General features: G+C 45.2%; 1 protein-coding gene across 1 annotated transcript; it reads right to left on the bottom strand.

Annotated features, from left to right (window-relative positions):
* Positions 1-27,521, bottom strand: TH (tyrosine hydroxylase). The gene is made up of 13 exons (XM_066631792.1): positions 27,432-27,521; positions 23,024-23,230; positions 18,679-18,853; positions 17,365-17,453; positions 16,849-16,916; positions 13,883-13,933; positions 11,960-12,105; positions 10,706-10,841; positions 10,525-10,594; positions 7,898-7,954; positions 4,203-4,298; positions 3,943-4,076; positions 1-160 (listed from the first exon to the last, which is right to left on the bottom strand). Exons 1-13 carry the CDS (start codon positions 27,519-27,521, stop codon positions 1-3), a joined length of 1,479 nt encoding a protein of 492 aa, XP_066487889.1.

Below are 27,521 nucleotides of genomic sequence, written 5' to 3'. Positions count from 1 at the left end.
TTAGCTGATAATATTCAGTGCATCGATTAATGAGTGGAGCTCGTCACGCACGTTCTCCAGGGAGTGGCGGATTTTCTGCGGGTTGTCCAGGAGCTCCATGCTGTACGTGTAGGGATCATACTTCACCAAAAATGGACGCTTGATACGTGCTGCATAGGCCCTGAAATGGAACGTACAAGCATGAAAAGCTGCCAGCACAGGCAGGCCAACTTTACAATTCAGGGATAGAGAAAGCAAGGGGAGGCACGGGGCAGAACAGCGTCTAGGAACATCTAAATTGGATACAGGACTGGGGGGGGGAATTTACACTTTGGACCCATTCTGTTCCTTAGCTTTGCATTTTTTGCAATGAGGTCCCCTCCCAAACATTTCCCAAATAAATAAAGAGAATTTGATTTTGAGTTCAACATGAGAAGTTGTTATTCTTTTTTAAAAAAACTGTTTGTTTTATTGGCTTTTATATCCCCATTTTTATTCCTACTACTGAGGCACACTGAGTTTTGCAAGGAGGTGCATCTTCAGTACTTGTTCATGTCTCAAGAGGGACTTCTAAAGTTCACAAATTTTAGGGAGATGAGGGGCAGGGAATCCAGGATCACAGCCCTGGCAAATATGTGGTAGGAGGAAAGAAGCCACAGTGACTTGGAGCTACAGTACTACAAGTATAATCATGTAGGGCAAAACCAATGAGCACAAGAAACCAGTAGTACCCTATAATTGTTAGGAACTGAGAAGGAAGTAGGTGCTGCTTGTAGATTATACAAAAGTTGGAAAGCCAGGTGAGCAAGCAGGCTGTAAAACTGCCCAGTATGTGAACATCAATTTATTTTATGTTAATCCAATATAGGGCATAGTGGCAATTTAAAGAGGTGGGGGAATAGAGTTGGATCAGGTGAACAGGACCATCTAGGAGCGAAAACCCTGATATTAGAAAACCATACACTTCATGCATGGAAGAACATGATGGCCTTGAGGCCACATTACCTCACCCTTTCCCGCCTGCTTTCTGATCAAGTGTTCTCTGGCCCACTGAAGTTCATGATACAACAGATTCCTCAGCTTTTCCAAAAAGGATCCCAGAACAGCTTGAATGCTGCTTCATTGCTTGTGCTGTGGCGCCCTCTAGTGGTGCTTTTCATCCACCTCAGTAAAGAAGCCTGCCTTTCTCCCCAGGCCAAGGATACCCAAGCTATGCTCTGCAAGGTACACTCAGACCACCAACACATTTTGACCCCAGGGGCATTATAAAGACAAGCAGCTTCCCCATTCCTTTTTCTTCTCCGTCTACCCTGCCAGCCATAGACACAGTACAGCTAGGAGAGAAACAGCAAGCAGCCCTGCAACTACAAATCATTTTGTGTGAAGTGTCCATATTACTTTCTATCACTGATCTGCTGTGTCCTCCATAAGGGCAGGAGTGAGTGATGTGGCCCTGGCAACTAATCATGTGGGGGCACCTGGTCCAGGTCCTTTATGTTAGTGCCTTTAGAGTGCTGCTTCTCACTGCTATCCAGATTTAGACTTCTTTTATCTATGAATGTTAATTGTAAATATTCTCTTGAGAAGAGGCAGGATGTGAGAGCTAACCGGACTGAAGACTCAGTCGATAAGAGGATTGAGACAAGATGGGCTCTATGGATAATAAGAGTATGTGAGCCTTTAAATGGGGACAGTTTCAAGCTCCTTGGTGTCTGAAGACAAGCTGCACGTTACATACAAGAGTGTATAACTGTTGCTCAGCAGCCCTTTCTGAAGAAGGAATGCCCCTTCCGGGGGGGGGGGCAGTGAAGTAGCTATAGGGGGTTGGCACAGTAAGTACCACAGGTCATGAACATGCTGTGAAAGCGTCCCCTTCCACTCACCACCCACATACGCTACTATAAGTGGGAGCATGGATATGGCAGCCAGGCATGGAGTGGGTGCTTAACCCTTTGTGGGGCTCTTCCCCTTGTGGGATCTCAAGTGGGTCTCTGAGATAATTATCAGCACAAGCAGCCTAGAATCTGATTTTATTTTTTTAAACAAAACCTCATGTTAGTAAGAACCACTTCCTTGAGGTATCATTTCTCTCACTCAGGTGTGGACCTAGCCCTGTGTCACCCCCCTCTCCAGGGGATACTTACCTAGTTCCCTATGGAACCTTGCTCAATGTTCCTAGGTGTTATGAAAGTCTTCTGAAGCCTCCAAGCACCGTCAACACTCTTTATCTCCAATCAGCAGCTTCTTCTGTTTTTCCACGAAAACGGTAGTAGCTGCTGATCGGAGATAAAGATTGTTTACAGACATCTTGGAGGACATCGGAGGGGCTGCAAGCCTCCAGGACCCTGAAGGAGGCCAGCTCTGCCTCCCCCCCCCCCCGGTAAGAAATAACCCCTTGGCAGCAGCAACACTATGATTACTGCTCTGCCTTTGCTGTCCCCCTCCCTGCCTCCCTCCCTGCCCACACAAATACTTATCTGATTCTCAACACCCCTGTAGGAGTTTGGGAACCACTGAGCTAAGTTATTCTGTCCCTTCCATGCCTAACACATGCATTTCAGAGTTCTCTTGAAAAAAAGCCCAAACATCAGAAACACTAGCAATTTGAGGCGCGTCATTTCCCCTGTTGAAAATTAAAAACATTATCGACATTAAAAGCAGTTAAAAACATTATACGAATCAGCCTTTTCAGCCACGCTAGACACTGTTCCAGAACCTCCATTCAGAGTGCAATACCATAGTCTTCTGAGACTGAAGGTTGCGAACAATGATTTTTTTGGAGTTGATGCAACTCCGTCTGCTGTCCAGAGGGGGCAGGATGCTGTCCAGAAGGGGTCAAGCTATGGCCCAGTGACTCTGACTTTCTACCTGTTCTCTCTGTGATCCTTGTGGGGTGTGGCCCTAACCCTTTATCCTTCCCTTCTCTTCTGAGCACTTCGTCTTGTGCTCTGACCACTGAACTGTTAAGATGTGTACACCAGGGCTTTGATGCCCAGGCCATCTTGAGCACAAGGCATGCAGAGTGAGGCAGCTGAACCTCTGATCCTAATCAGATGCTGTAAATATACACTCAATGGAACTGTAAGTACTGTATTTTTCGCTCCATAAGACGCACTTTTTCCCCCCCAAAAAGTGGGGGGGGGGGAAGTGTGTGCGTCTTATGGAGCGAATACTGCAAAGCGTTCTCAGGGCAGCAGAGCCTCCTTGGCAGGTGCTTCTGCCCCTGACTAGGGGCCTGCCTGTGCTCATTGGTAATGCAAATGCAAATGCAATGGTAATGCTAATGCAAATTGAAATGCAAATGCAGGCGCTCAGTGGTAATGCAAATGTTCATCACTTAGTGACAATGCACTTGCAGAAAAATACTACAGTACCTCATTCTACCAGTGCAAGGATGATAAAGCAGAAAAGGCTAGCATATAAAATTCCTTTTAAACTAGAGGTAGTAAAATATGCTAAGGAGCATGGAAACAGAGCAGCAGAGATATATTTTATTACACTATTTGGTTCAGAATATTTTTTCCCTGTTTTCCTCCTCTAAAAACTAGGTGCGTCTTATGGTCAGGTGCGTCTTACAGAGCGAAAAATACGGTAAATAACTTCTTTTTTGCAACTTTAACAAGCCATTGCCTCTTTGTCTTTTTTTAGTGATTAGCAGTCAGCCGGGTGAGGGAGGTTTCCTGGGGTGATACCCAAAAGGGGGGAGGGTTCGCTGCTTAACCTATTCTGCTTCCCCCCAAAGAGGAAACTACTTTTAATTTCCTCCAACAGATTTAGATTTCATTTAGCCCTGTACCTACCCTTGCTTATAGTGCTTAGAACTGGTCACACAATCATTCAATGGGTTTACATTTAAGAAGAAAGTTTATTCTCAGCAGTTGATAGCACATGCAGTACAATACTGATGGAACCACCAATACCTGTGTCGCCATTACTGTGGCAATAGATCCAATGTTATCTTACCTGAGTTTGGCTTTGGCATCACTGAAGCTCTCGGATACAAAATAAACTGGTTGGTAGGTCTGATCCTGATAGGGCTGCATGGCAGTTGCATCGGGGTCAAAGTCTCGGAGCTCTGGTTCATCCGACAAAGAGTGCTGAACAAAGCAGAAAGAAGGCCCACAATGATTGCTGCAACAAGGAGTGTGCTCAGTGGAAACATACCTGAAAAGCCAGATACTTTTGTTCAACTAGGACAGAGTGGGAAAGGTCAGGGCACTTACTATTAACTCCCCGTACGAAGAGAGGAGTCCAGCTCCATAGGCTTTGATGATCCCATTCTGTTTGCAGAGCCCAAACTCCACTGTGAACCAATAAAGCTACGGGAAAATGAGATCCTCAAGCAAGTCAGTTAATTATAGCTGCTCAGTTTTTGTTATTTAAACTGATGATGATGATGATGATGATGATGATGATGATGATGATGATGATATACAGCACTGAATATTGCTTTTCAACAACAATGTCCATAAAGTAGTTTACAAGCAAGACCAAATGGCTCCCTATCCCAAAAGGACTCACATGTTTAGAGTCCAGGATTGCATCTTGTGATTTTTGGATGGAGTTCACCAACTGCCAAATGAACTAGAGAACTTTCTTTAGAAGAAGGCCTGGCTTTCTTTTAAAGTCAGCAGGAAATGGTGACTACAGTATTTTAATAATAGCCGTCAGTCTTTTTCCATCTCTATAGTGTGACTTTGGGCGCAATCCTAGAATGGACTTTGGCCAGCACAAGTCCCTTACACCAGCCTGGGAGGGTCGCAAAAGTACCATAAAGCACATCTGCGCCTCCTTGAGAGGAAGCCAGGCTGGTGCTCCAAGAAGCATCAGCCTGTGGAGGCTGACATAAGCATCCATAAGAACATAAGAACAGCCCCACTGGATCAGGCCATAGGCCCATCTAGTCCAGCTTCCTGTATCTCACAGCGGCCCACCAAATGCCCCAGGGAGCACACCAGATAACAAGAGACCTCATCCTGGTGCCCTCCCCTACATCTGGCATTCTGACTTAACCCATTCCTAAAATCAGGAGGTTGCGCATACACATCATGGCTTGTACCCCATAATGGATTTTTCCTCCAGAAACTCGTCCAATCCCCTTTTAAAGGCGTCCAGGCTAGACGCCATCACCACATCCTGTGGCAAGGAGTTCCACAGACCGACCACACGCTGAGTAAAGAAATATTTTCTTTTGTCTGTCCTAACCTGCCCAACACTCAATTTTAGTGGATGTCCCCTGGTTCTGGTGTTATGTGAGAGTGTAAAGAGCATCTCCCTATCCACTTTATCCTTCCCATGCATAATTTTGTATGCCTCAATCATGTCCCCCCTCAGGAGTCTCTTTTCTAGGCTGAAGAGGCCCAAACGCCGTAGCCTTTCCTCATAAGGAAGGTGCCCCAGCCCTGTAATCATCTTAGTCGCTCTCTTTTGCACCTTTTCCATTTCCACTATGTCTTTTTTGAGATGCAGCGACCAGAACTGGACACAATACTCCAGGTGTGGCCTTACCATCGATTTGTACAACGGCATTATAATATTAGCTGTTTTGTTCTCAATACCCTTCCTAATGATCCCAAGCATAGAATTGGCCTTCTTCACTGCTGCTGCACATTGGGTCGACACTTTCATCGACCTGTCCACCACCACCCCAAGATCTCTCTCCTGATCTGTCACAGACAGCTCAGAACTTATTAGCCTATATGTGAAGATTTGATTTTTTGCCCCAATGTGCATGACTTTACACTTACTGACATTGAAGCGCATCTGCCGTTTTGCTGCCCATTCTGCCAGTCTGGAGAGATCCTTCTGGAGCTCCTCACCATCACTTCTGGTCTTCACCACTCGGAAAAGTTTGGTGTTGTCTGCAAACTTTGCAACCTCACTGCTCAAGCCTGTCTCCAGGTCATCCGTGCCGGCTTCCCCTCCGATGCTTGCATCGACGCAAGCAGAAAAGGTAGGTGGGGGGAGGCAGGGAGGAGGCCAAAGGGAGGTGTTCCTGGGCAGAGGGAGGGTGGGCAGTGGGTGGTCCCGGGGGTGGGCGGGTGGGGAGCGGGAGGCAGGGCTGGGATCTGGCAGTTATGCAGGATCCCAACCCCATTCTTGGGGAGAACAGAGTGGCTTCAAGCCGCTCTGCTCTCCTCTGACTTGTGCCACCTCCAGAGGTGGTGCAAGTCTGAGGAGACCCATAAGGGCCAGCGGCCCTTACTCAGGGGTAAGGGGAAAAGATTCCCCTTGCTTCTGGCTAAGCCACTTCTGGCCACAATCCTGTGCTGGATACAGTGCAAGCCTCTTGGCTTGCTTGTTCCAGCGCAGGACAGGATTGCACCCTTTGTCAAATTTAGATTGTCAGGCCCTGGATCTTGTTTTACTGTTTCCTGCTAGATTGATAATACTTCTGTCTTCTGGAATGGATTCACTCCTTTCATGCATTTTAAACAGTGGCACATCTAGGGAAAATGGTGACCATGGCAAGCACTGAAATTGTGCCCCTATCCAAACAGAGAAAGGGAGGTCATGGGGTGGGAAGCCAGCCCTGACTATCCCACCAAGTGAATGTATTCAGCAGGTTACACAGAGAAGGGGAGATCATGGGGTGGGAAGCCAGCCCTGTTCATTCCACCAAAATGCACCACTGGCTGTGGTGGGCAAGTGGCACCCACGGCAGATGTCCTCACTTGCCACACCCTAGATACGCCTCTGGTTTTAACCCACCATTTATAAAAATCTGTGGACTTTTATTTTCTGCCTCCTGTTTACAGTTCACATCAGGCAGCAGCTACACAGTGCACCTTCTTTGTGAAATGTCCCTCTGGAAGTACTGGAAGGCCAGTGGATGAGCGGAGCGGCAATGAATGGAGCATGTACAGAGATGGTGTTGGACAGGAAGTATTACATCATTTCAGGGAGAGAAAGAAAAGGAATTTTAGATATCTTCAGGCATTGGTCCCTTCCAGTCCTGCTGGGTGATGGAGGAACGGGGTTCATGACATCTGTGTCATGGCTGACCCAAGACTTCTTGGCTCCTGAGGTCTCATGCAAAATGCTTCTCCCCATGACCCTGCTGCTCCTTCTCCATCTCCACCCCTCCTCTCTACTTCTGTCCCACTCATTCCCTTCTTATTTTTCCAATCAAGGGAGCAGGAGGAAGAAGTGTATCGGAGGCCGGAGTATCAGATGGAAGTGGACACTGGGCAACCTCTGCCAATCTGATGCCTGAGTGCCTCAGTTGGCCTCATGGGTGGGTCAACCCTGTTTGTGATGACTCTGCTGCTGCTGCTGATAGAACAGGTCAATGATAGTAGCATAGCCAGAGGGTGCAGCAGCACAAATAAATACTGCAGGCACCACAAAGTGCAATGTAAGCAGCTCCTCCCACTTCCTATCAGAGCCATTCTGGGCAATGTGAACATAAGAACATAAGAACAGCCCCACTGGATCAGGCCATAGGCCCATCTAGTCCAGCTTCCTGTATCTCACAGCGGCCCACCAAATGCCCCAAGGAGCACACCAGATAACAAGAGACCTGCATCCTGGTGTCCTCCACTGTCCAGAATGCCTCCAACAGCGAGTGGCCGAGGCTGCTTACAACAGTGCCGGCAGAAAGTACTGAGCCACCCCCTCTGGCTACACCACTGGTCAGTGGTCAACAAAACAACTGGCCTCCATGATCTTTTTTTGGAAGAAGCAGCTGTCCTGGTAGGAGTTGTCTGGGTGATACTGGAAGGCCAGTTCTGGATCAAAAGTTCCCAGATAGATGTCAGTAAAGGAAAGTATCGGACTTACTCAGAAGACCTGGCAGGTGGAGTAGCTGCCACTTGAGGAGATATTTCCCCTTCACCTGGCATTTAGTACAGTTGCACTCAAGAGAAATACTGTATATTTAGCCCTGGATCAAGTAGATGAAATATTTGGTCCTTACCGTTGCAAGTTTTTCAATCTCTTCATCTGTTGCCCCTAAAGATGCCAGTCCAATGTCCTAGGACCAAAAGAAAGAAAATTGGGTATAAACCAAGAAAGACGAGATTTATTTTTTTCTAATGGGCATGTGTTTTACATGTGTGTTTCATCATCTCACTGGAGCCAAGGGTTCACAGATTGGCAACAGGTCGCCTGAGATCAGATTATGATTTCCATTCCATACTTCCTCCTAATAAGGGTATGAAGTGGAGAAAACGCCTGGAGTGGTGTTCAGAAAGTCAGCTTTCTGCATTCCTGATGGCACTTCCAGAACCAACGCACTGCAATGTGGTCTGCATATTGGCTCTGTACAGACTTTCAGCCGATTGCACAGAGCTTAGAGGTGAAGCTCACTGCTGCCCTCTCACTTGCCCCCTTCACACATTCAGCGTGCCCTGCTTGTTGTCTGCACTTGACTTCTACTCCTGCACTTTGATGAACTTTCCCCACCAGGGAGGCTGGGGCAGGTCACAGAGATGAATGAGCTGTTACCAGAGAAGGAAAAAAGCTACAGTCCTCTCGAGCAAACCCCTTGCTCTCCATGGGATTGTGTTATCTGAGTCAGACTGAGACTGGAGGTTTTTACCTCAGGCAAGACTGGAGCGAAGACAACTTCATAATTCTGCCAGTTAGCCTAGGATTGGTACAGATGGGACTGTCTATTGGATAAAGTGCCAATACTTCTTTTTAAAAATAATGTGAGCACATTATAGGCAGTGGCTCAGCTAGAGTGAGGAAATGATGTGTTTAGTGGCATTGCATACCCAGTTGTCCCTATTTTCTGATATTTGTTCCTGGTAAAATTCTGTCCCTGTATTGCCCCTATTTTGCCTTTTTGTGAAATGTTGGGCATGCCATTTAAAAAAAAAAATTGTTAGTATGTACACCTGTGTGTACTATAATTCAGGTTTTCAGCAGTCTTCTCTAGGCCTCTCGGAAGATGATGCATTTTTAAAGCCCTGTTGACTAATAGTTCCCTCACCAGGCCCGTAGCCAGGATTTTAGAGATGGGGGGGACTATTTTTTTTTTGGGGGGGGGGCAGTTATGTTGGGTATCTATACTGGTGTGCAAAATGAAGGGATATGTGCGGAGAAACATCAAAGACCTGTAACTCCCCCAAATTTCATGAAGAGAAAATATTTTGGGGGGGTTACTGAAACACGCATTCATTATCTGTAAAGCAATGTAACAATAATTTGCATAGAATCAATGCATCTCTGTATGCAATGTATTTGTCTACATAGAAATAACATGCAACATATCCTTTCAATTTACACACCAGCACAATACACAGGTTTGCATCCCTGCAAAAGTAAAACATATCACTGTGATACAGGTTGGCAGTTTTTTTTGTGTGTGTGATACAGGTAGTATTTGCTTGTATTGAAAGCCTTTCATTAGCTGATGACACATTGCTGATACATTGAAACATACTAAAATAAAATTTACTTACATAAAAGCAAGAGGAAAGATATGCAAGTCAAATACAGTAATGCCATTGGAACATTAGTTTTTTACAATATTCATTACTTTTAAAAAGCAAAGTACTGAAGATTTGAATTATTGAATCTACCTAGTAGAGCTGAATTCTCCTATCTTTCTGAGAGTTGAATCTCCTTAGAACCAGGGTTGGATCCAGTGTCTGTATTGGGGGGGGGGGGCCTTGAGCACTACCTTCAGAGCCCTGGTCAACCAGGTGGACCTGGTTAACCGGGTTGACCTGGATTCCTAATTAAGCTTATGACCTCTGTGGTTATTTGCTGGGTGGGTAGACCTGGGCTCCCATCTGGACTTGGAACCCAGGTCTACCTGCTGCGTATATCTGGGTGTTACCAAAAGGGCTGTTTTGTTTAGGGGAATTATTACACTGCCCTTATTGGAACATGAGGATCATAGGCTGGATAACAAGGTGGCATAATGCAGAGAAATTCCCTTTTGCTTAAAGAGGAGACAGAGAAAGATAACTTTCAACAAAAGATTATGGTTTGTTACAAAAGAACAAAGGTAAAAATAATGCACATGGAGAAATGATATTTCTTGGTCCTAATGCTTGAATCCAGTGTACCTAGCTTTCATGGTGGTTGTGTGTGAAGAGTATTTGGTGCATCCAAGGAAATCAGAAAAAGGAAGGGTTGTAGGGAAGGATTTTAGGGGTCCCTGTTCTGCCAACCCCAGCTGCTAACTAAAGATGGGGAGTTATACCATAATAAAAGGGATAAAAGCAGAGGCTTGAGTAGATGATAAGGTGAAATTGGTTTTCTTTTTGTCTCATAAAGCTAGGTGGTCCTGGTAGAGTGTAATTTTTAAAAGTGGGTCCTGGGGCTATAAAGTTTGGGGTATAGGAGAAGCCTTATTGATTGTAATGGTTTTAATTTTTATAAGAGATCTATTTATGAGTGGTTCAAAGAACCTTGAAGGACTTGTTTCAAAAGCTGAAGGATACAGAAGTCAGGAATGGTACACACGTACTCAGCATCTTACTTTAGCCCATTCCTGGAGTAATTGTACCTCCAGGAGGTTGAATGAATCACACAAGAGCTCTGGAGATTTTTAAGTTAAGCAAATGCTGCACTGTTCATCTCACTTACCTGGGAGAACTGTGCAAAGGTCTTGTCTGCCAACATTGGTACATGTCCCAGGAGTTCATGGCAGCAGTCCCTGGCATCAGAAAGGAGGAGGACAGATCAGCTGTTGGGGGCTGGAGCAGCAAACCAGGTGCCAATGATATGATCTAATGGGATTAATATCATGATTCTAGGGAGTACTCACGGCTCTGGAGAGTGCATGGGTGAAGAAGCATGCCGGATATACTGCGTGCATTGAAATACCCTGAAGGCCAAGCTAGCTAAGAAGTCACGAGCAGATAGCAGACCAGCCACCGGTCGAAGCTGGAACCCAGTTCTCTCTGCAATGATCCAAATCACCTGTTGAAACTGGTTATGTCATTTGGGCCACATTTCACAGAGCTGTACAATTGTTCCTGATCAATAGGAACAATTTCTACTTATAAAATGTGTATTCCTAAACAATTGGGGGGAAAGGACCATCATGAATTAACATTTTTCTATTCCTATGGAAATATGTCGATTACTATAGAAGTTGCCTTTGCATGTGATCTAATTGGAATTGTTTATTTCAACAGTTCATCACAGTCCACCCTTTGTATAGAACTATTTGATAAACTATTTTTATAACTGTGTGTGCTTATGAATTCATTTTGATGGATATTGTATGACAATTCTGGTGCCAGGGTGCTCTGAGCTCTGTGGCAAGGCCCCTGTGCAGTCAGACTGCCCCTAGGTTTCCTGATATGGGTGATATTCTTTAGGATATGCACCCATACAAAAGTTCTAAGGAACCACTTAAAGGCTTCCTATCAGACCTGAGCAAATTCTGGTGGCAGCATCAGTCACATCCTGGTGATATTTATACACCTGAACACACATACCTGCTCTATTCTGGATGAGACAGTCAGACTCTGGCCCACCTATTCTGTCTGCAACTAGCAGTCACTCTCCAAAGTTTTTCCCAGTTCAACTGTTACCCTGCAGATGCCTGATCTTGGAAGCTAAGCAGGGTCAGACCTGGTTAGTACTTGGATGGGAGACCTCCTGGGAATACTGGGGGCTGTAGGCTTATACCATAGTCTTTCGAGACTGAAGGTTGCCAACCATCTTGTCTGGCATCATTTTAATTGGAAATGCCAGGGACAGAACTTGGGACTTTTGCATGCAATACATGTGCTCTGCCACTTAGCCACAACACCTCCTTGAGTGTTCTGTATGAATCAATATAAAGAATATTACGGTTATTTAACTGATCGCATCGTCTGCCATTTTGTAGACTTTAACCCAACAAACAGCCAAGCTCCAAATATTTATGGCACTTGTTCTTTGAATAAACCAAGAGTAGTTGGCTTATTCAAAGAACACATTGAATTCAAAGAACAACTGAGAGCACTTGGCTGCAGCTTGGTTAACAGGCCCTGATTGCTTCTGATCCTACAAGTGCCTCAAGGCCCACCTTTGAGGAAGCGGGAGACATCTTCCAGTTGAGGGATGTTGTTTTCACTGTAACCACTGTATCTCTCCAGTAAATGGAAGGCCTCCAGGTGCTCTTTGCAGGCATGAGTGGGGTAGAGACTCTTCAGTGTACTGTATACCTCCCTCCTTCAAAAGGACAGATTAAAAAGTCAGGAGGAGTATTTGAATGACCAAAGGTGGTAAACCCCAATCAGATCGTCTTCATAGTTCCCCGTGTTCTTCCATGTGACTACTGGTATGAAATGGAGAAAGCCACAACGTTCTGTTTTTGGAAAGTGTTGCACCCAGTATGAAGTTTGTCTACCACACAAGGGGCAATCATTATAGGAAAAGGATAGGTGGGTCTGTCGAAAAGGACTTGGTATTAGCAGCATCTGAAAGCCTGAAATTCCCCAGACAGATTATTTGATTGTAGGCTGATCTCCCCATCCCTCCCCCAAAGTCAAGAGGCTGCCCAAAGTGCTCAAAACAGCATCAAGTCATACCTTCCCTCACCAAGCTCTGCGGGAAGCTTCCCTCACCACTCTGTGCTGCCCTAGTAGGTGGGATCAGTTTCTTTGAGGAGCTGGAAGAGTTTCTACCCTTGTGCCCAAACAGTTCTCAGTCAAAGAAATCAGAGGTACATGGTGGGAACTTGCCTTTCCAGGGAACTTAAGCTATTGGTAGGCAAAAGCCCTAATGAGGTAATAATGCATTAGGACTGTAGAAGGAGCCAGACCTGTAAGGACATGAGCAGAGTTTTGTAAATCTCAAGATAACACAGCTGGAAACAACCAGAGGTTGTTTAAGGCCCCGGTATGCACACAATGCCCCTCTGTCTATATATTGTATACGTGAAGGGGGAAGGGGGACTAGCCTTCCCAGCATGTTCAGTGAAACATCAGAAAGGGGACCTATGTGCATTCTTCTGTATCTGTGTACCTTGGGATCACGAAGCCTCAGTTGTGGGGTTGCAGCAAAAACAACAGGACTAGAGCATCACCAGTTAAAGGGAGGCATCTGGTGTACCCCTTAAGATACCAGGAGGCTGTGTCCCAGTCCTGCTCAGGTTCTTGTGATAAAATAGCTTTCACTAGTGCCAATCTCCATGATAACTTTTTCAACTCTAATAAGACTCTTTGGTTACAGTGAACAGGAAGGGGAGTGGGTGGTGACAGAATAGGCAGATAGGGTCCCAGGAGGTGGGGCCAGGATCAATGGTGGTCCCCAGTCTCATATTTTGTTTTTTGTTTGTTGAAGACAAACTGGTTTAGATAACACCTGATCAGAAACCCTGCATGATCAGGATTCAGCATCAGGTAGAGAGCCTACACACATAGGTCAGTATACACACAAACAGTGCACACATAGGTCAGTATACATGTAGGCTCTTCTTGCTGATGTTCCATATATGACATTTATGCCCCAATTCTACTCTCCCCCACCAGTTTTTGGGTCTCCTCAGACCTATGCCAGTTATTTAGCTAATATAAGTCCAAGGAGTATCAGGGGGGGATGGGATCCTGACATGTGCTGCAGGTATTGAGAACCACCCCTTCTGCTCCCTCCTGCCTCTGCCTGGCCCACTCTTCATCCCAATCCTCCCCCTAACTGCCCACAACTCAACTGGGCTGCCACCTTTTCCACTCCAGTGCAACCTGGGTGGGCTTTTGGTGCATGCACGGGGTCTCTGGTCATATGCGCTGGTACTCCCGTGGTATGTGACAGCGGTGCACCTTTTGTGGCGCTGCACCAGCACTTATGGTGGCAGATTTGGAGATCCATTGCCAGAAGCACCCAAATAGTTTGGACTCCCCATAAGATCCAGAAAGAGTGTGAGAAAGCCTATGAAGTGGGGCACAAATATTGTTGAGAGTCATATTGACTTTAGCCAGAAGGAGCTACGAAAGGTGCACACACTCACCAGGTACTGATCTCCTCTGTTGTGTATTCTACTTGAGGAATTGGGTCACCACTGCAAGAGGAATACAAGCTTAGGGCAAAGAGGGATTTAAAAAAATACTATAGCAAATGTTAGAGGCCAACACCATTATACATAACTAGATTCAGTCTTTGCCCAGTCATGCCTGAGACTCAGGCACAGAGTTATCACATGTCTAATGGAGAGAAAAGGGTATAAGCCAATAAGGTTTATGGTACTTAGAATCACAAAATGAACAACTGAAAGCATATCTCCTAATAGGTGAGCACATGCCTGATCTCATCTGATCTTGGAAGCTAAGCAGGGTCAGGCCTGGTTAGTACTTGGATGGGAGACCGCCTGGGAATACCGGGTGCTGTAGGCTTATACCGTAGTCTTTCGAGATTGAAGGTTGCCAACCAGACCAAGACCTCTCTGTTATGGAGATGAGAAGCTCCTCAGGCATATTGATGAGGGCAAAGACCACTTTGGAAAACTACTTGCAAAAAAGCAGGTTCTATCCTTCATGATTGCAGATGTAAATGTGGAAGCAGAAGCATTGCATGTATGAATATAGCACTGCCAGGAATAGTAGGATTGGCAGAAAACACCAGACTGAAGCAGGCACCAGAATTAACCCGCATCATACAAAATTACATCATTCAGATTATAAAGTGCACATTTAAGGACTATAATGTAGTTCAGTAATCCCTTAACATGTTTGTTAAGGATTGGTAAAGGGATAGATGATCCTTTATTGTGAAAATAATGCCAGATAAACAATAATTTTAGTATTAACTGACTGACAGCACAATCCTACCTTGCTCTGGAACAGGCAGGCCAGGAGGCCTGCACTGTATACAGCGCAAGATTGGATCCAGAAGTGGCTCAGCTGGAAGTGAGGGAAAACTCTTCCCCTTACCCCCAGGTAAGCCACCACAGCCCCAATGGGTCTCCTCGGACTTGTGCTACCTCAGGAGGTGGCATAAGTCTGAAGAAAACAGAGCAGCTGCAAGCCACTCTGCACTGCTCGGGGAACAGGGTTGGGATCTGGCATAACAGCTGAGTCCCAGACCTACCTACCACTCCCTGCCTGCCCCTGGGACCACCCTCCACCACCACCACCCCAGAATGCTCGGCCAACCCCACCCCTCCTCCCTAAGTCAGTGTGGAGGCTGGATGCAGCCTTCGCGGGCCAACAAATGTCCCTGCACCTGTCTAGCCAACTCCCAAGGAGGGGCAAACATGCTTTACAGTATATTTGTGACGCTCCTGGGCTGGCACAAGGGACTTGTGCCAGCCTAACGGGGAGTCAGGATTGTGCCCTAGGAAGCTCAAATAAATATGCCATGCCACCCTGTAGAGGAGGAGGCACCAAATCATCTGAAAATGTGGAATCCCTCTTTGCCCTTATCTCAGATATAATCTCAGACATAATTAAAAATAAAAGATCTCCAATATAATTAAAAATAAATGCATGAGAAAACTAGACCTTCCAAAGAGTATGATTAAGGGAAAAACACCTTCACTCTCTAGCAGAAATCCACCTTGCTCCAACTCTCATCTTCAGTACTGACCACTTGTTGAGCAAGATTTTAAAGAAATTTCTAAATTCCTCTAATCACAAATTGATGAGTCATACTACATTGGGGGAAAGATCAGAGGAAGAATCAGGCTTTAGTTCAAGGTGCCATGCAGTGAACTGCACCACTCACTATGGCACTATTGAGTTCTCGGGCTCCAGAAGCAGCCCCTTGTGTCACTGAACAAGGTGCCTACAAAACTTTGGAGACTTTGGAAGTGGTCTCTCATGAAGCAGGAGAAGCCGCTGCCAGATAAGAGGAAGAACTCTTTAGATGCTACCCTATGCTGTTGAGTCAAAAACTGTCCATCACCAATAGTCTGGTGTCTCCAATTGCACACGAATGCAGTGTAGATCAAGGACTCTTGATCATAGGTTCCCATGATACACCTCCAGTGTGACCCACTGTGGGCTGGAGGTCAAACCAGATGTGACATTAAATACACCATCGTTTGGCCTTTTTCATGCTTCCTTTTAAAAGTAGCTGACGGGACACAGATAAAAATTGGCCCCTGAAGCAGCTACTTGTCCCAGAAGGGAAGCTGCTCTTTGTGTCTATAGCAGCTTTCCTACCAGGGCAAAAGCATTTTCAGGAGCCCAACACAGTGGTGTGGGAAGAAAGGGTTAAATTCAATCTTCCCATGCCAAGGTCCTAGTCCAGAGTGCCCCCCCCCTTACACAGTTGTTATTTTTGAATATTAAAAAAATAAAAAAACCAGAAAGATGATACATTTTATGTCATATCCAGTTTGACCCTAACAATAAGTCTATAATGTTTGCAATGGGGTTGATGAATTTAAAATAAGGGAACACACATACAGAAAGCATACAATATAAAAAGCTAAAACAAATACAGAGAACACATTTCAATTTAAAATCACAAATGCAAATCATAGAGGGGGGGAAGGACAATAGTTAGACAATTTAGTTTTTCACTCCTTCAATTTCAAATTTGGCTACCAATTTTGGACCCCTCTACTGAGAGCAGAAACCAGCACTGAATCTGAGTGTGGCAGGCTTTACTGATTTTCATTTCAGTCCAATGTCTAAATCTCCAAATCTACATGTTTTCAGTTTCTTCAGTCATAATAACATTGCTATCGCAGAGCTGTCCGGGACAAAGGGTGAAGCAGACACCCTAAATAGGTCACAAATGGTCGCCTTCAATGAGAGCTACATTCACTTCTCTGGGTATCTAATCACTGTTGTATTTGGGCCCTTCAGCAATGATTGCAACAGCTCTATGGAATCAGGCACCATGGAGCACTGGAAACACAAAGCAAGAGAGTGAAAGAGAAGCACCGACAGAGTGAAAGGTCAAAACATGGAGAGCAAAGAGAGAAGCAAGTTCTCAGCAGGTGATGCTATGCAATGCAGCCAGTCTTACTGCTTATAGTGGAAGGCAATTTCGGCTATCATTTTCCTTCGTTGCCGATATACTTGGTCAGAGAATCCCTTGGAGGAAAGAGCAGAGCAAGAATGTTATCTTACATTTTTGCACTGAAAAGTTTTAATCATGGCAACGAACAATGCTGACTATAGGTTCTTTGAACTGCGGAGGCCAAGATGCATTCACTGGGAGCTGCTTCTCTGTCAACTGGACCTCCCATTCTTTGTACCCAGAGCTAACATGATCTTCAAGTCAACATACAGGACACATCTTCCTTTTGAAATGCCCAAATTTAAAGGATTCTACAGAATGTTACAATGGTGACATGGACAGGTTTTGCTACTTTGGTACAGATATTTCTGCTACTACACACTGACAATTTCCTCTCCTGAGTCTAGTCAAGATGGTAGCAGCCCAAGCTATCCCACAAGGAGATAGCTAAAATGGCTCCAGTAGAGAAAGGAAGCCTGTTTCAGAGGATGAGGACTTGTGATGGCTGAGTTCCTCACTCACCGGATGATCTAGGTCCAAATCAGGGTCAAACTTGGTGACCAAATGGTGACATCTATCCAGCTCAGAGATTTTTCTTGGAAACCAGTGAACTACAGTCCAAAGAGAGAAACAGACAGGGATGTGAGATCATAAAAAAGAGCACTCTCTAGGAAGAAATTGTTTCCTTATCTTAATACTGATTGCTTGGTTTTCAACATTACCTAGAAATAGCTATTGAGGTACAAGTCACTGGTGCATTCATTTCTTGAACATTCATTGTAGTGTTCATAATCCCCACAGTGGTGAAATACATGAGCTCTATGAGTTTCACTGGTTAGCACCACTTTTGGATAAACCCTCAAACACATGGCCAAATCAGATGCCATGCTCCTACATGCTTTGCAAATTCTAAGAACTTTTGATTGGGTTCTGCTCTCTACAAATCAATAGGAATAAAATATCCATATGGATCAGCCTTCAGAGAGCAGCCTATTCAATTAGTTAATAAGAGCTCTGTGAAGTGGGAGGAAGCGAGGCTGAGTGTGTCTTATCTTATGGCATTTGGACTTAGGCAGAGGTAGGGGGGTGGTAGAGAGGAGTGAAATGAGATGGGGGAGGGTATCAATGGGGGTAGACTGATTGGGCCCAGAGGAGAGTGGGATCAGCAGCGCCGGCATGCACCATATTCTAACCCCCTTCCTGGGCCTGATCCACTGACACAGATCAATGTGGACTTGCGCCAGCGAGCATGGGAACGAATGTACTCTTACCCTGAGGAGAACTCCAGCAGCCGAAATTCCCCTATAGGATGCAGTGAAGCCTGCATCAGCACTACTGCATCAGTTTAGGGAAATTTAATTGGGATTGGGCTGTCAGAATTCTCACCTTCTCCAACTGGAAGGCATCTCCCCTTGCAGAAGTGGAGAATGGCGGTCTTTTCTAACCTGTTAATGCTCCTCCAGCTCCAAGAGAGCACTCGAATTATGACTGTTGACTAAGGGAAAACTAATACCTGGCATTTGGTTAATAAGACCCAGAATTGTTTGGCCCCAAAGTCTTTCACTTGCCTCTTCTGTTTCATACTGATCCCTCCCAAAGAGACATTCTCAGCATTCCAGCAATCTCTGTCTGACAAGCACAGGCTTAAAGAGAAGTTTCACCCTTTATATAGTTGTTTAACAGAGTTCCTCTCCATGCCAGGAAGAAAAAGTCATGTGCAAAACAACCCTCACAGTGCAATCTTATGCAGCTCTACTCCACTGAGTTCAATGGGACTTACTCCCAGGTAAGTGTGCATAGGGTTGCATGTTGCAATAGCTAAGCTAGACTCCTTACACTTGTCTTCTTTTGTGCTCCTTACGTCTTCTGAAACCCTTTTGAGGGAACTGATGAGAGTGCTCAGGTCAGAGCTGTGGAGTTCACATCTCACAAAGTATTCCAGATCAGCAGATCCTTCTCGTAGTTTCTTGCTAGGCCTTGTTTCTAGATGGTAAATTTTGGCTTCAAATGTCTTGAGGAGAGGAGAGGAGAACAGAGGAGAGGAAGGGAGAAAGCATAATTTAAAACACTGAACAGTGACATTTTTGGTAACCCAAAACAAAAACCACTTTTAATAAACAGGCCATTTTCAAGCAGGAGAAAGACCTACAGAAGCAAGGGTTTGTTTTCAATTATCCTCTGATCATCACAGTGGCAGCAACGGCAGCCAAAAAATATCAGGGGGTCACAGAAGGTATAAAGTGCATTTCAAGGGAGAACAAACTTCATCTCACATGTTAGATTTCAGAAAGAGAAACAGTGATATTTTTAATATTGATATGTCCATCCTAAATATATTTCCTAAACATAAATCAATGGTAAGTAAGTCCCATTGATTTTGATGGCACCCACTTTAAACTAAGCATGCTTAGGACTGCAGCTTTATTTTAATTTCCAGTTTACAATTCAGCAAAGGGAAAGTATGGGAAGGGGTGGACAACACAAATTACTTATCAGTGCTATGTACCCTTGTCCTTCATGTCCTGTCGATTATGATGCCTATGCACATATACTTGTTTTTTCCTTGGTTTGCTAATTCCTTCTATTGAACCATGAGTACTACTTCCATAGTTTTGCTTTTAATAATTTGTTATGGGTATGTAATAAACTGTCACAACTGCAAAACAGACAGTCCAATCCACTGTAACTCCCCTCGCAGTGATGCAGAGGTGCCAACACAGCATCCACTGTATCCTGAGGGGAGTTTCAGCATATTGATACCTCTTTGGGGTAAGTGAACATTTGTTTCCTTGCCCTGGGATAAGCCCCAGCTGCTGACATGAGTCAACTCAGACCTGCACCAGTGATATTGCTGGCGCGAGTCCACGTTGACCCATGAAGGTGGATTAGGTCTATGTAGGGGATTAGAATTTGGCAAGCACCACTGCCATCGAACCCCCCTTTCCCAGGCCCATTCAAACCACTCCCTCCTTATTCCCCCCTCCCTGTCTCCCTCTTGACCCCCGTGCAGCCTTACCTGCACCAGTGGACATCCTCAGTCCATCTTCACACAGACTCACTAGGGCAGCAGCCAGACCATGTGCTATGATGGTGTTATGTTTGCAATAGCTGCAGAGTGCATTATGCCAATGGAATGCATGTTCCACCGGCAAAGAGTGCCTATTAGATTGGGCCACTTTTATTTCCAATACTTTCTAAATATGCTAACATTGGAAGGTCCCTAAATGGATACTTTGTAAGCAGAACAGCCTCACTGACAACTATCATATTGTTTTCATTGCCTGTACATTCTCACCTCACCCCATCCTGGTACTTCCAATAACCATCCATGTCAGATGGTACAGACTTGCTTCTAGGTGGAGTCTCAGAGATCAGAAAGAGGATATTATCCTTCTTCATGCTACCCCAGAGGTTCTAAAACTGGGGTGTGACAACACATCAGCCTGAGGTCTTTGCCCCTTCTTAAAGGTCTTTGCCCCTTTAGAAGCAGGGAGGGGGAAATGCAGCAAGGCGATCCCTAGGATCGTGCCACTGCCAGGAGTAAACAGGGTATTCATTTTACGCACCACCAGCAACTGCAGCCTCCCAGGGGTGTGAGGAACTCCACGGAAGCCTCTGCAGAGCTCCCCAAGACTTGGAATATCTAAAAATAAGGATAGTGACCCAATTCCGCTTTAGCGATCAAAAACTGGAAACAAAAACTGCGATAAAAAACCAGGTTGTAATTTTTATTTTTGGATTTTCTGAGGCTTGGGGAGCCCTGAGGAGGCTTCTGTGGGGCTCGCCACACCCCCCAGAGGCTGCTGCTGCTGGTGAGTAAAATGAAATCCCTGTTGCCCCCGGCAGCGATGCAGCAGATTGCACTGCTACATTCCCCCCTCCCGCACAAAGATCTACTGTGGCTCCCAAACTCCTGGAGAGTTTGAGAATTGCTGTGCTACTCCATCACTATCTTCCTTCATTCTTAGTAGGAAGCCAGCAAAATCTCTTGATTCCACAGGGAAGAGTAGACAAAGGCCTCCCCCAGGCCAGGCCTATCTCCAAAAAGACAAGCACAAGCCCTTATTTGCCTGCAACATCTTCCCAAAATTCCCTTCCCCTCATAGTTATAGGTACAGAGGCTCTGTGCAACCCCCAAAGAAAAGCTTCATTTGAATGCATTTAATCATGATGTAAAAATCTTCACCACAATGGGGAAATATCAAGGGAGCACTTTTTTGGCAGCAGGCTCATGACTGATATGAACAGTGAAGCATAGTAGTCAGGACCTGAATTCTGACCTGGAAGGTCCCAATTCAAATCTCAGAGCTGCCATCAACTTGCTCAGCCATCTTGGGCAAGCCACTTACCTCCAAGTTGGCTCCAAGTTGCCAAGTGGCAACTGCCTCCAAGTTGTACTGTGGATAATAACACCGGCCTGCCGTACAGGGTTCTTGTAAGGATTGCTAAGCTAATGTCTGCTGCCATCCTTTGAGAACATATGATGAAGCACCGTATGAATGCAAACCGTGATGATTGCATTACTTAAAAAGCAAGCCATGAAACTCTTATGGACAGCAAATGCATACAGTCCAAGCATTACAACCAGAGGAAAAGGCTCTTTTTGAGCTGAAGAAATTCTGGATCTTTCCCAGAAAGCAGCCAAAATTCTATACATTGTTTGAACATCCTGGGTCCTTTGCTCTGGCCAAGGTGCTGAACATAAAACGTAAAAGAGTTAAAATTCACGTCCTGCCTCCATTGCAGGCTTTAAACCCCAGAAGCTGCTTCTCCTTTGCAAAGCAGTGCTAGGAGGGGCTGCTTAGCAGGGGAGAATCATTGGAACAGATGAAGCTTGCCAAGTTGTACCTGGCTCCCCAATGTGCTTTGCCACTCCCCTGCCAAATCATTTTCTTGCAGACCAAACCTCAGCTGGGGAAAAAGAGGCAGTGGGGTGGGGGGTTTATAGGGGAAAATGGCAGATGGTTTAAACATCCTTCTTACCACTCTGTGCTCCATTAGATCATCACATTTTCTCAATTGCTCAATTGTCTCTGAAATTAAATGTGGGTGACTCTAGTGCAAAACTCCTGATGGCATCCCAGTTCTTTTTGTTCCATGCTGAAGACTGGTACTTAGTTTGCATTTCTGAAAGAGTTAAAACCCGTCTCCTCCTAGAGATTTAGCAGGGGGAAAGGCTGCAATTTTTACTTAATCAGAGATAGATAGACAAAAAGGAACAGAGGCAGTGTCACCAACAAATTCAATTTAGCCCCATCTTTTCGACTGCCTCTTTCAAACACTGCCCCCCACAACAATCAATATCTTAGCATTACATCTGACAGACCTGATTGCATTACCTTTGCTTGAGTTGTATGTAATGTAAAACAGTCAAATGAAACCGGTTTCCCCCCAGCCTGTTTCATCAGGAGGCAAATGTCATTACACCCATCTGTTCTCATATCTTGTACCTGCAGTGCCGGAGGGACTAGGGAAATGAATCTTTTGCAGTGCAAGCCTGACATACTTTGGTGTTTGCTTTTCGTAAGCTCTCTTCACAATAAACTGAGGCAGCTTTTCCACTTAAATCTGAAATGTAAATCTCCTCTGAAAGCTCAAAATGCCATTTGGAGCAAAAGCCACTCTTCCTTCTCTCAGACAGTTTCACAAATTGATCTGAACAAATTGCTGGATCCGGATGCCTTCAGCTCAAGAGTCCTTAAGGAACTTGGAGCCCAATCCTATCCACAGTTTCCTGGGAGTAAGCCCTATTTGATGCAATGCGTAGACTGTGTGAGTAGATAGGATTGTGCTCTAATTTTCCAAAACCAATGCAGCTGCAGTGCAGCCTCAAGGTAAGGGAACAAACATTCCCTTATTTTGAAGAGGGCTACAAGACTGCCTCCCCAACACAGGATGCAGTGCATGCCCCTTTGGCATGGCTGCATTGGTGCTGGAAAGTTGGATAAGACTGTGCCCTTAAAAGTGAAATTGTTCCAGGTAAACCAATGGAAAATGTAATTTCCCCCCACGAATACCAAAAACCATGAATTTGGGCTCTTGTTAACCATTCCTATCAAGGAGGGCTGGACCTGCCTTTTGTTTATGTCCAGCCATCTAAAAACATCTGGACCAAGTCATTCATTTTCACCCCCAAGTGACACTTTGGTGTTTAGCCAAAAAGACAAGATTGGCCACTCACCTCAAATACTTTCAGGGCCCGAGATGGCAATGAATTCTTGGCGCCTTTGAGCGTGAACAAGAGGTTCAGCATGGCCATCCCATCCTTCTCTTCAAAAACAATGGTCTCAGTTGATTCAGCAGCTTCGGAGGCAGCAGCGGCTGCAGCTTCTCTCTCCTTCCTGGCATCTTCAATCAGGCTCTGCCGCCGGCCAATGAACTGGGGGGACTGGGAGGAGAAAGTCAGAAAAACAAGTCACCCTCATCATTTCACAACAACCAAGGCAAAGGTCCTTCAGCCTTTTCTCCCTCTGAGTCTTCCAGGTGGCAGCAGCTCAGAAGGGCTTTGTAGAGAGTTAATGTAACCCAATGGCATTGGAATGGAGACCCATGGCTTCTGCGCTGACAGCCAGGTCTTCTTGAACAAGCCTCAGCAGTTCAAAGTTAAAATGTGACCCTAACTATATTAGAATGCACAAAACAAGCATTATTATTATTATTATTATTATTATTATTATTATTATTATTATTATTATTATTATTATTATTATTATTATTAATTGGACTTATAATCTGCTTTTCTCCCCAAAGGGCACCCAAGACGGCTAACAGCACATAAAATACATAAAATTATAAAATACAGTAATAAAATAAATAATAAAACAGCAAGGCCAGCAGTGTTAAAACAAGCAGTATAAAAGCAATTGTTTAAAAAGCAGCCATCATGTCCTCTATCAGGCATCAAATGCTTTCTGAAATAAGAGAGTCTTCAGGCCTTGCTGGAAAGTTAACAGAGAAGGAGCTGTTTGAACCTCAAAGGGGAGGGAATTCCACAGTACAGGAGCCACCACTGAGAAAGCCCTATTTCTGGCCGCCATCCCCCTCACCTCTTTCAATGGCGGCACAGCCAACAGGGCCCCTCCTGATGACTGAAGAGGATGGGCTGGACTATATGGAAGAAGGCGATCTCTCAATAGGGCTTTAAAGGTCAAAACCAGCACCTTGAATTGGGACTGGAAATAAATGGGCAGCCAGTGTAGCTGCTGGAGCAGTGGCATGACAGAGTCAAACCGCCAACCTCCAGCAACCACTAGCTGCAACTTCCAGACCGTCTTCAAGGGCAGCCCCACGTATAGCGTGTTGCAATAGTCTAATCTTGATGTCACCATGGTGTGGACCACCGTGGCCAGTTCTGACTGAGGCAGGTACGGCTGCAGCTGGTGCACCAGCCGAAGCTGGGCAAAGGCGCTCCTGGCCACAGCCGACACCTGGGCATCCAGGAGCACCTGTGAGTCCAGGATAACCCCCAAGCTGCAAGCCTGCTCTTTCAGCATGCCCTCTGTTCTTAGAAAAATTAGCCTTAGAAAAATAAATTGCACTGAAGGAGGAAGGACTCTCTTTTGCATCCAGTACATGGGAAGTTCTGAATGACCCTGTTTTACAGAGCAGTCTTTATAGGCCCAACCCAATCCAACTTTCCAGCACTGATGCAGAAGCAAGGTAAGGGAACAAACATTCCCTTGCCTTGAGGAGGCCTCCATGATTCCCCTCACCACCACAGGATGCAACACATGCTCCTTTTGCACAGCTGCATCAGCACTGGAAAGTTGGATAGGATTGGGCCCAAAATGTATTTAAAATAGCATCTCTTGTGTATTTTCCTTTTTTTCCTCTAATTTCTGGAGTAAAATGAAACAAAATTCAACTGGGATTTCTTTCTAAGGAAGGCAGCAGTGTAAAGCTGGATTGAGAAATTATTAAATCAGGGAAGCAGGGTACTTTTGAAAGTAAAACCTCACTTACTAAATTAAATCCAAAGTGCTGAGACATATGTCCTGCACTTGGGGAAAGACAACTTTATATTGCTTGAATTTAAATGCAAATAAAAAGGTACTTTGGCATTTCTTTCCTGCAGTTGTTTTATCATAAGGTAAATATTAGCTGTCAAGACGGCACAAAGTCACTGGGATCAACAGAGGTGCTAACATTCTGAAGGGTGGAATTTTAGACTATTTTTCTTTGGACTGTTGACCTTTCCCCTGCCGTACTGCAGACTGGTTTTGAAAATTGCCTCAATTTCAAAAGCAGTTTGCCATGAAGGGGAAGTGGCTGCCGTTTCAGACAAACAGAAAATCCTATCCCCTGCCAGTCCATAGAATGCAGCTGTGCCAATGCGGTGCCCACAGCATGCTATGGTGGGGGGGGGGTTATCAGATGGCCAGCGAGAGGTAAGTAAAAGTATCTTTTACTTACCTCTTGGTAGGCCGTCTGATCACCAAAGGACCCACATTACCTATTTTACTAGTGTAAATTTGAGGAGAGGAAGGGGGCAGGTCTGGGCTGGGAAAGGGGGAGAGAATTCAGCATGCATGATTGCTGCTGCAATCCTCCCCCTCCTACCCTCAAACCGTTCCCTAGTTTGGCCCACTCCCAACTCCCCACCCCAATATGCCCATGAATTATGCTCCACCACCTTACCTGCTCTGGAGGAGCATCCAGAGTCTTCAGCAATGTTTGGGCCATCATAAGGTCACTTGCAGCTGCTGATGGTTAGATCTGATGCAGTAGCTGGCCCATAAGATTGGACCATTAGTCTCCTATCTACACTACCTTGGAGTAAGCCTCACTGTCTATAATGGAACATACTTTTGAGTAGACATGCATAGGATTGGCCTCTAAACCCCTTTTTGGGATTAGCAGTTTCATTCCTTGGATCTTTGGGAACTGACCATTATCAATTCCTTGTTTTTAAAAAAAATCATCTCCATGTAGGAAAATATGTGATTTCTATCACAGTCTATCAAAGACTGAGGAAGTGGAAGATTGTACAATAATAATGCGGTGGGAGCCACAATTGGTTATCACTACTGACGATGTGTACGTTCAATCATTTATACCTCTGTAGAACCCCAACCATCTGAAACAGAAATTGTACACTCTTCCTACATGGAAATGACTTCCATGTAGGAAATCAGTAGTGTTGCTCCAGAATCAGAATGGAAGCACTCATTCAAAGGCAAAAGAGTCACAAACTTGTCTTATTCAAGATCCATGCAGATGAGTTCTAGATTCTTGCGCAATGCTTATGCATTCCATTGGGGCTTGTGCAGAAGACATCCAAGTGGGAAACAGTCTCTCAGGTGTCTTATGAAGCCACAAGGCACAGCTGTGAAGCTAGTCTGAACCCCTCAAAATAATTACAGGTCTTTCCCTTAACTGACAGCTGACTGCGTGAACTAAAGGTCAGACTAAGCATTATGAGAAGTGAGTGCTTAGTGGTCCTACATGTTTGTATCATAAATAGCAGCCAGAAGCAGGAGAAATTTCAGATCAGGACTACGACAGCGGGAGGAGGTTTTAAGCCTCCCCTCCCCCATGCCACGCTCCCAAGTTGAATCAGCCCCTCCCTCAAGAGCTGCGATTTGCCCAGAAAGAAAATCCCATTATTGCCAGTAGGAGCTTTATTTCTGTGACAAATGGCAGTGCCAGGAGGGTGGGATGGGATTTGGACAAATTGTTAGGGACAAATCTGTTGGGGGCAAAGGGTTAAGGCCCTCCATGCCATAGCCCAAATCTGTTTAGACTCCCTGCAGCTGCTATTCACAGGAGAAAAAAAATAAACTCCATGGAAGTGCTAAGGATGCATGTCTTATAATGTTTGATCCCGAGTCCCCTGAAAAGCATTGCCTATGATGGGTGCTATCTGTGGTGCTGGAACTGAGCTGGGAAAGCCACACATGCAACACAGTGACTAATGTGTAGCAGTGAACATGCATCTATGACTCCCAAGTGTTACTGACATCTATGGAAAACGGCAAAGTTAAGCATAAGCCAAACGAGGTGGCTGAAGGCAATGGAAACCAAACATCATGTCTTGCCAACCTGGCTATCAAATCTGCAAGACTCTGGTTCTGCCTCATTCAGGCAGTCATGGGGGACTTTCTCCCCTCTTCTCCTTGCCTCTCTGCTCTATGCAAAATCCTGACATAACTCAGACATGAAAGTTCAAAATAACAGAAGGCAAAATTTAAAAGGCACAGTATTGCATTGGAACACTTAGCAACTGGCCTGAATTCTCTGTTATTTGCACTGTTTTGTGGAGTTTAATAAAAACACGGACTTCCATTACACTTTAATAGAAACTATCTCCCACTTTTTTGCTAGGAAATCAAAAATCTGCACAGCATCTCAAGTTTCAGTTAGTGACACTAATAAATAGAATCTTTTGCTGTTGTTCTAGCTTGAGCCCAACTCTTATCATTGTTTCTTACAACATTTCTAAAACATTTTCAAGGTCTTCCTTCTTAGAATGATACTCTACAGAGGAACATAGATTTCTCTTTTGCCTGCCCTTGCCTGACACTGCAAACCAACCCTGTGCTGTGGCCGGAGGTGCCTAGGCTGGGAAGGGTGGGGGGGTCTTTTCTTACCAGGATGGCCTCTGCCTGCTTGGAGTCCAGCTCTGACACCGCTCGCCGGAAACCTTTGGCTGAAGAACTGGAAGTGTTTGGGGTTGGCAT

The sequence above is a fragment of the Tiliqua scincoides genome, chromosome 1, assembly GCF_035046505.1.
Source record: "Tiliqua scincoides isolate rTilSci1 chromosome 1, rTilSci1.hap2, whole genome shotgun sequence".
NCBI lineage: Eukaryota > Metazoa > Chordata > Lepidosauria > Squamata > Scincidae > Tiliqua > Tiliqua scincoides.
This window is presented reverse-complemented; position numbering and strand designations above follow the sequence as displayed.

What these genes read in the sequence shown, in the direction of transcription:
- TH (XM_066631792.1), bottom strand. Translation starts at nt 27,521, where the DNA reads ATGCCAACCCCAAACACTTCCAGTTCTTCAGCCAAAGGTTTCCGGCGA. An exon ending in GAGCACAAAAGAAGACAAGT is followed by an intron (nt 17,454 to 18,678) that starts GTAAGGAGTCTA and finishes TTTGGACTGTAG; the next exon opens with TTCACTGGTTTCCAAGAAAA. An exon ending in GATGCCAAAGCCAAACTCAG is followed by an intron (nt 161 to 3,942) that starts GTAAGATAACAT and finishes GTTCCATTTCAG; the next exon opens with GGCCTATGCAGCACGTATCA.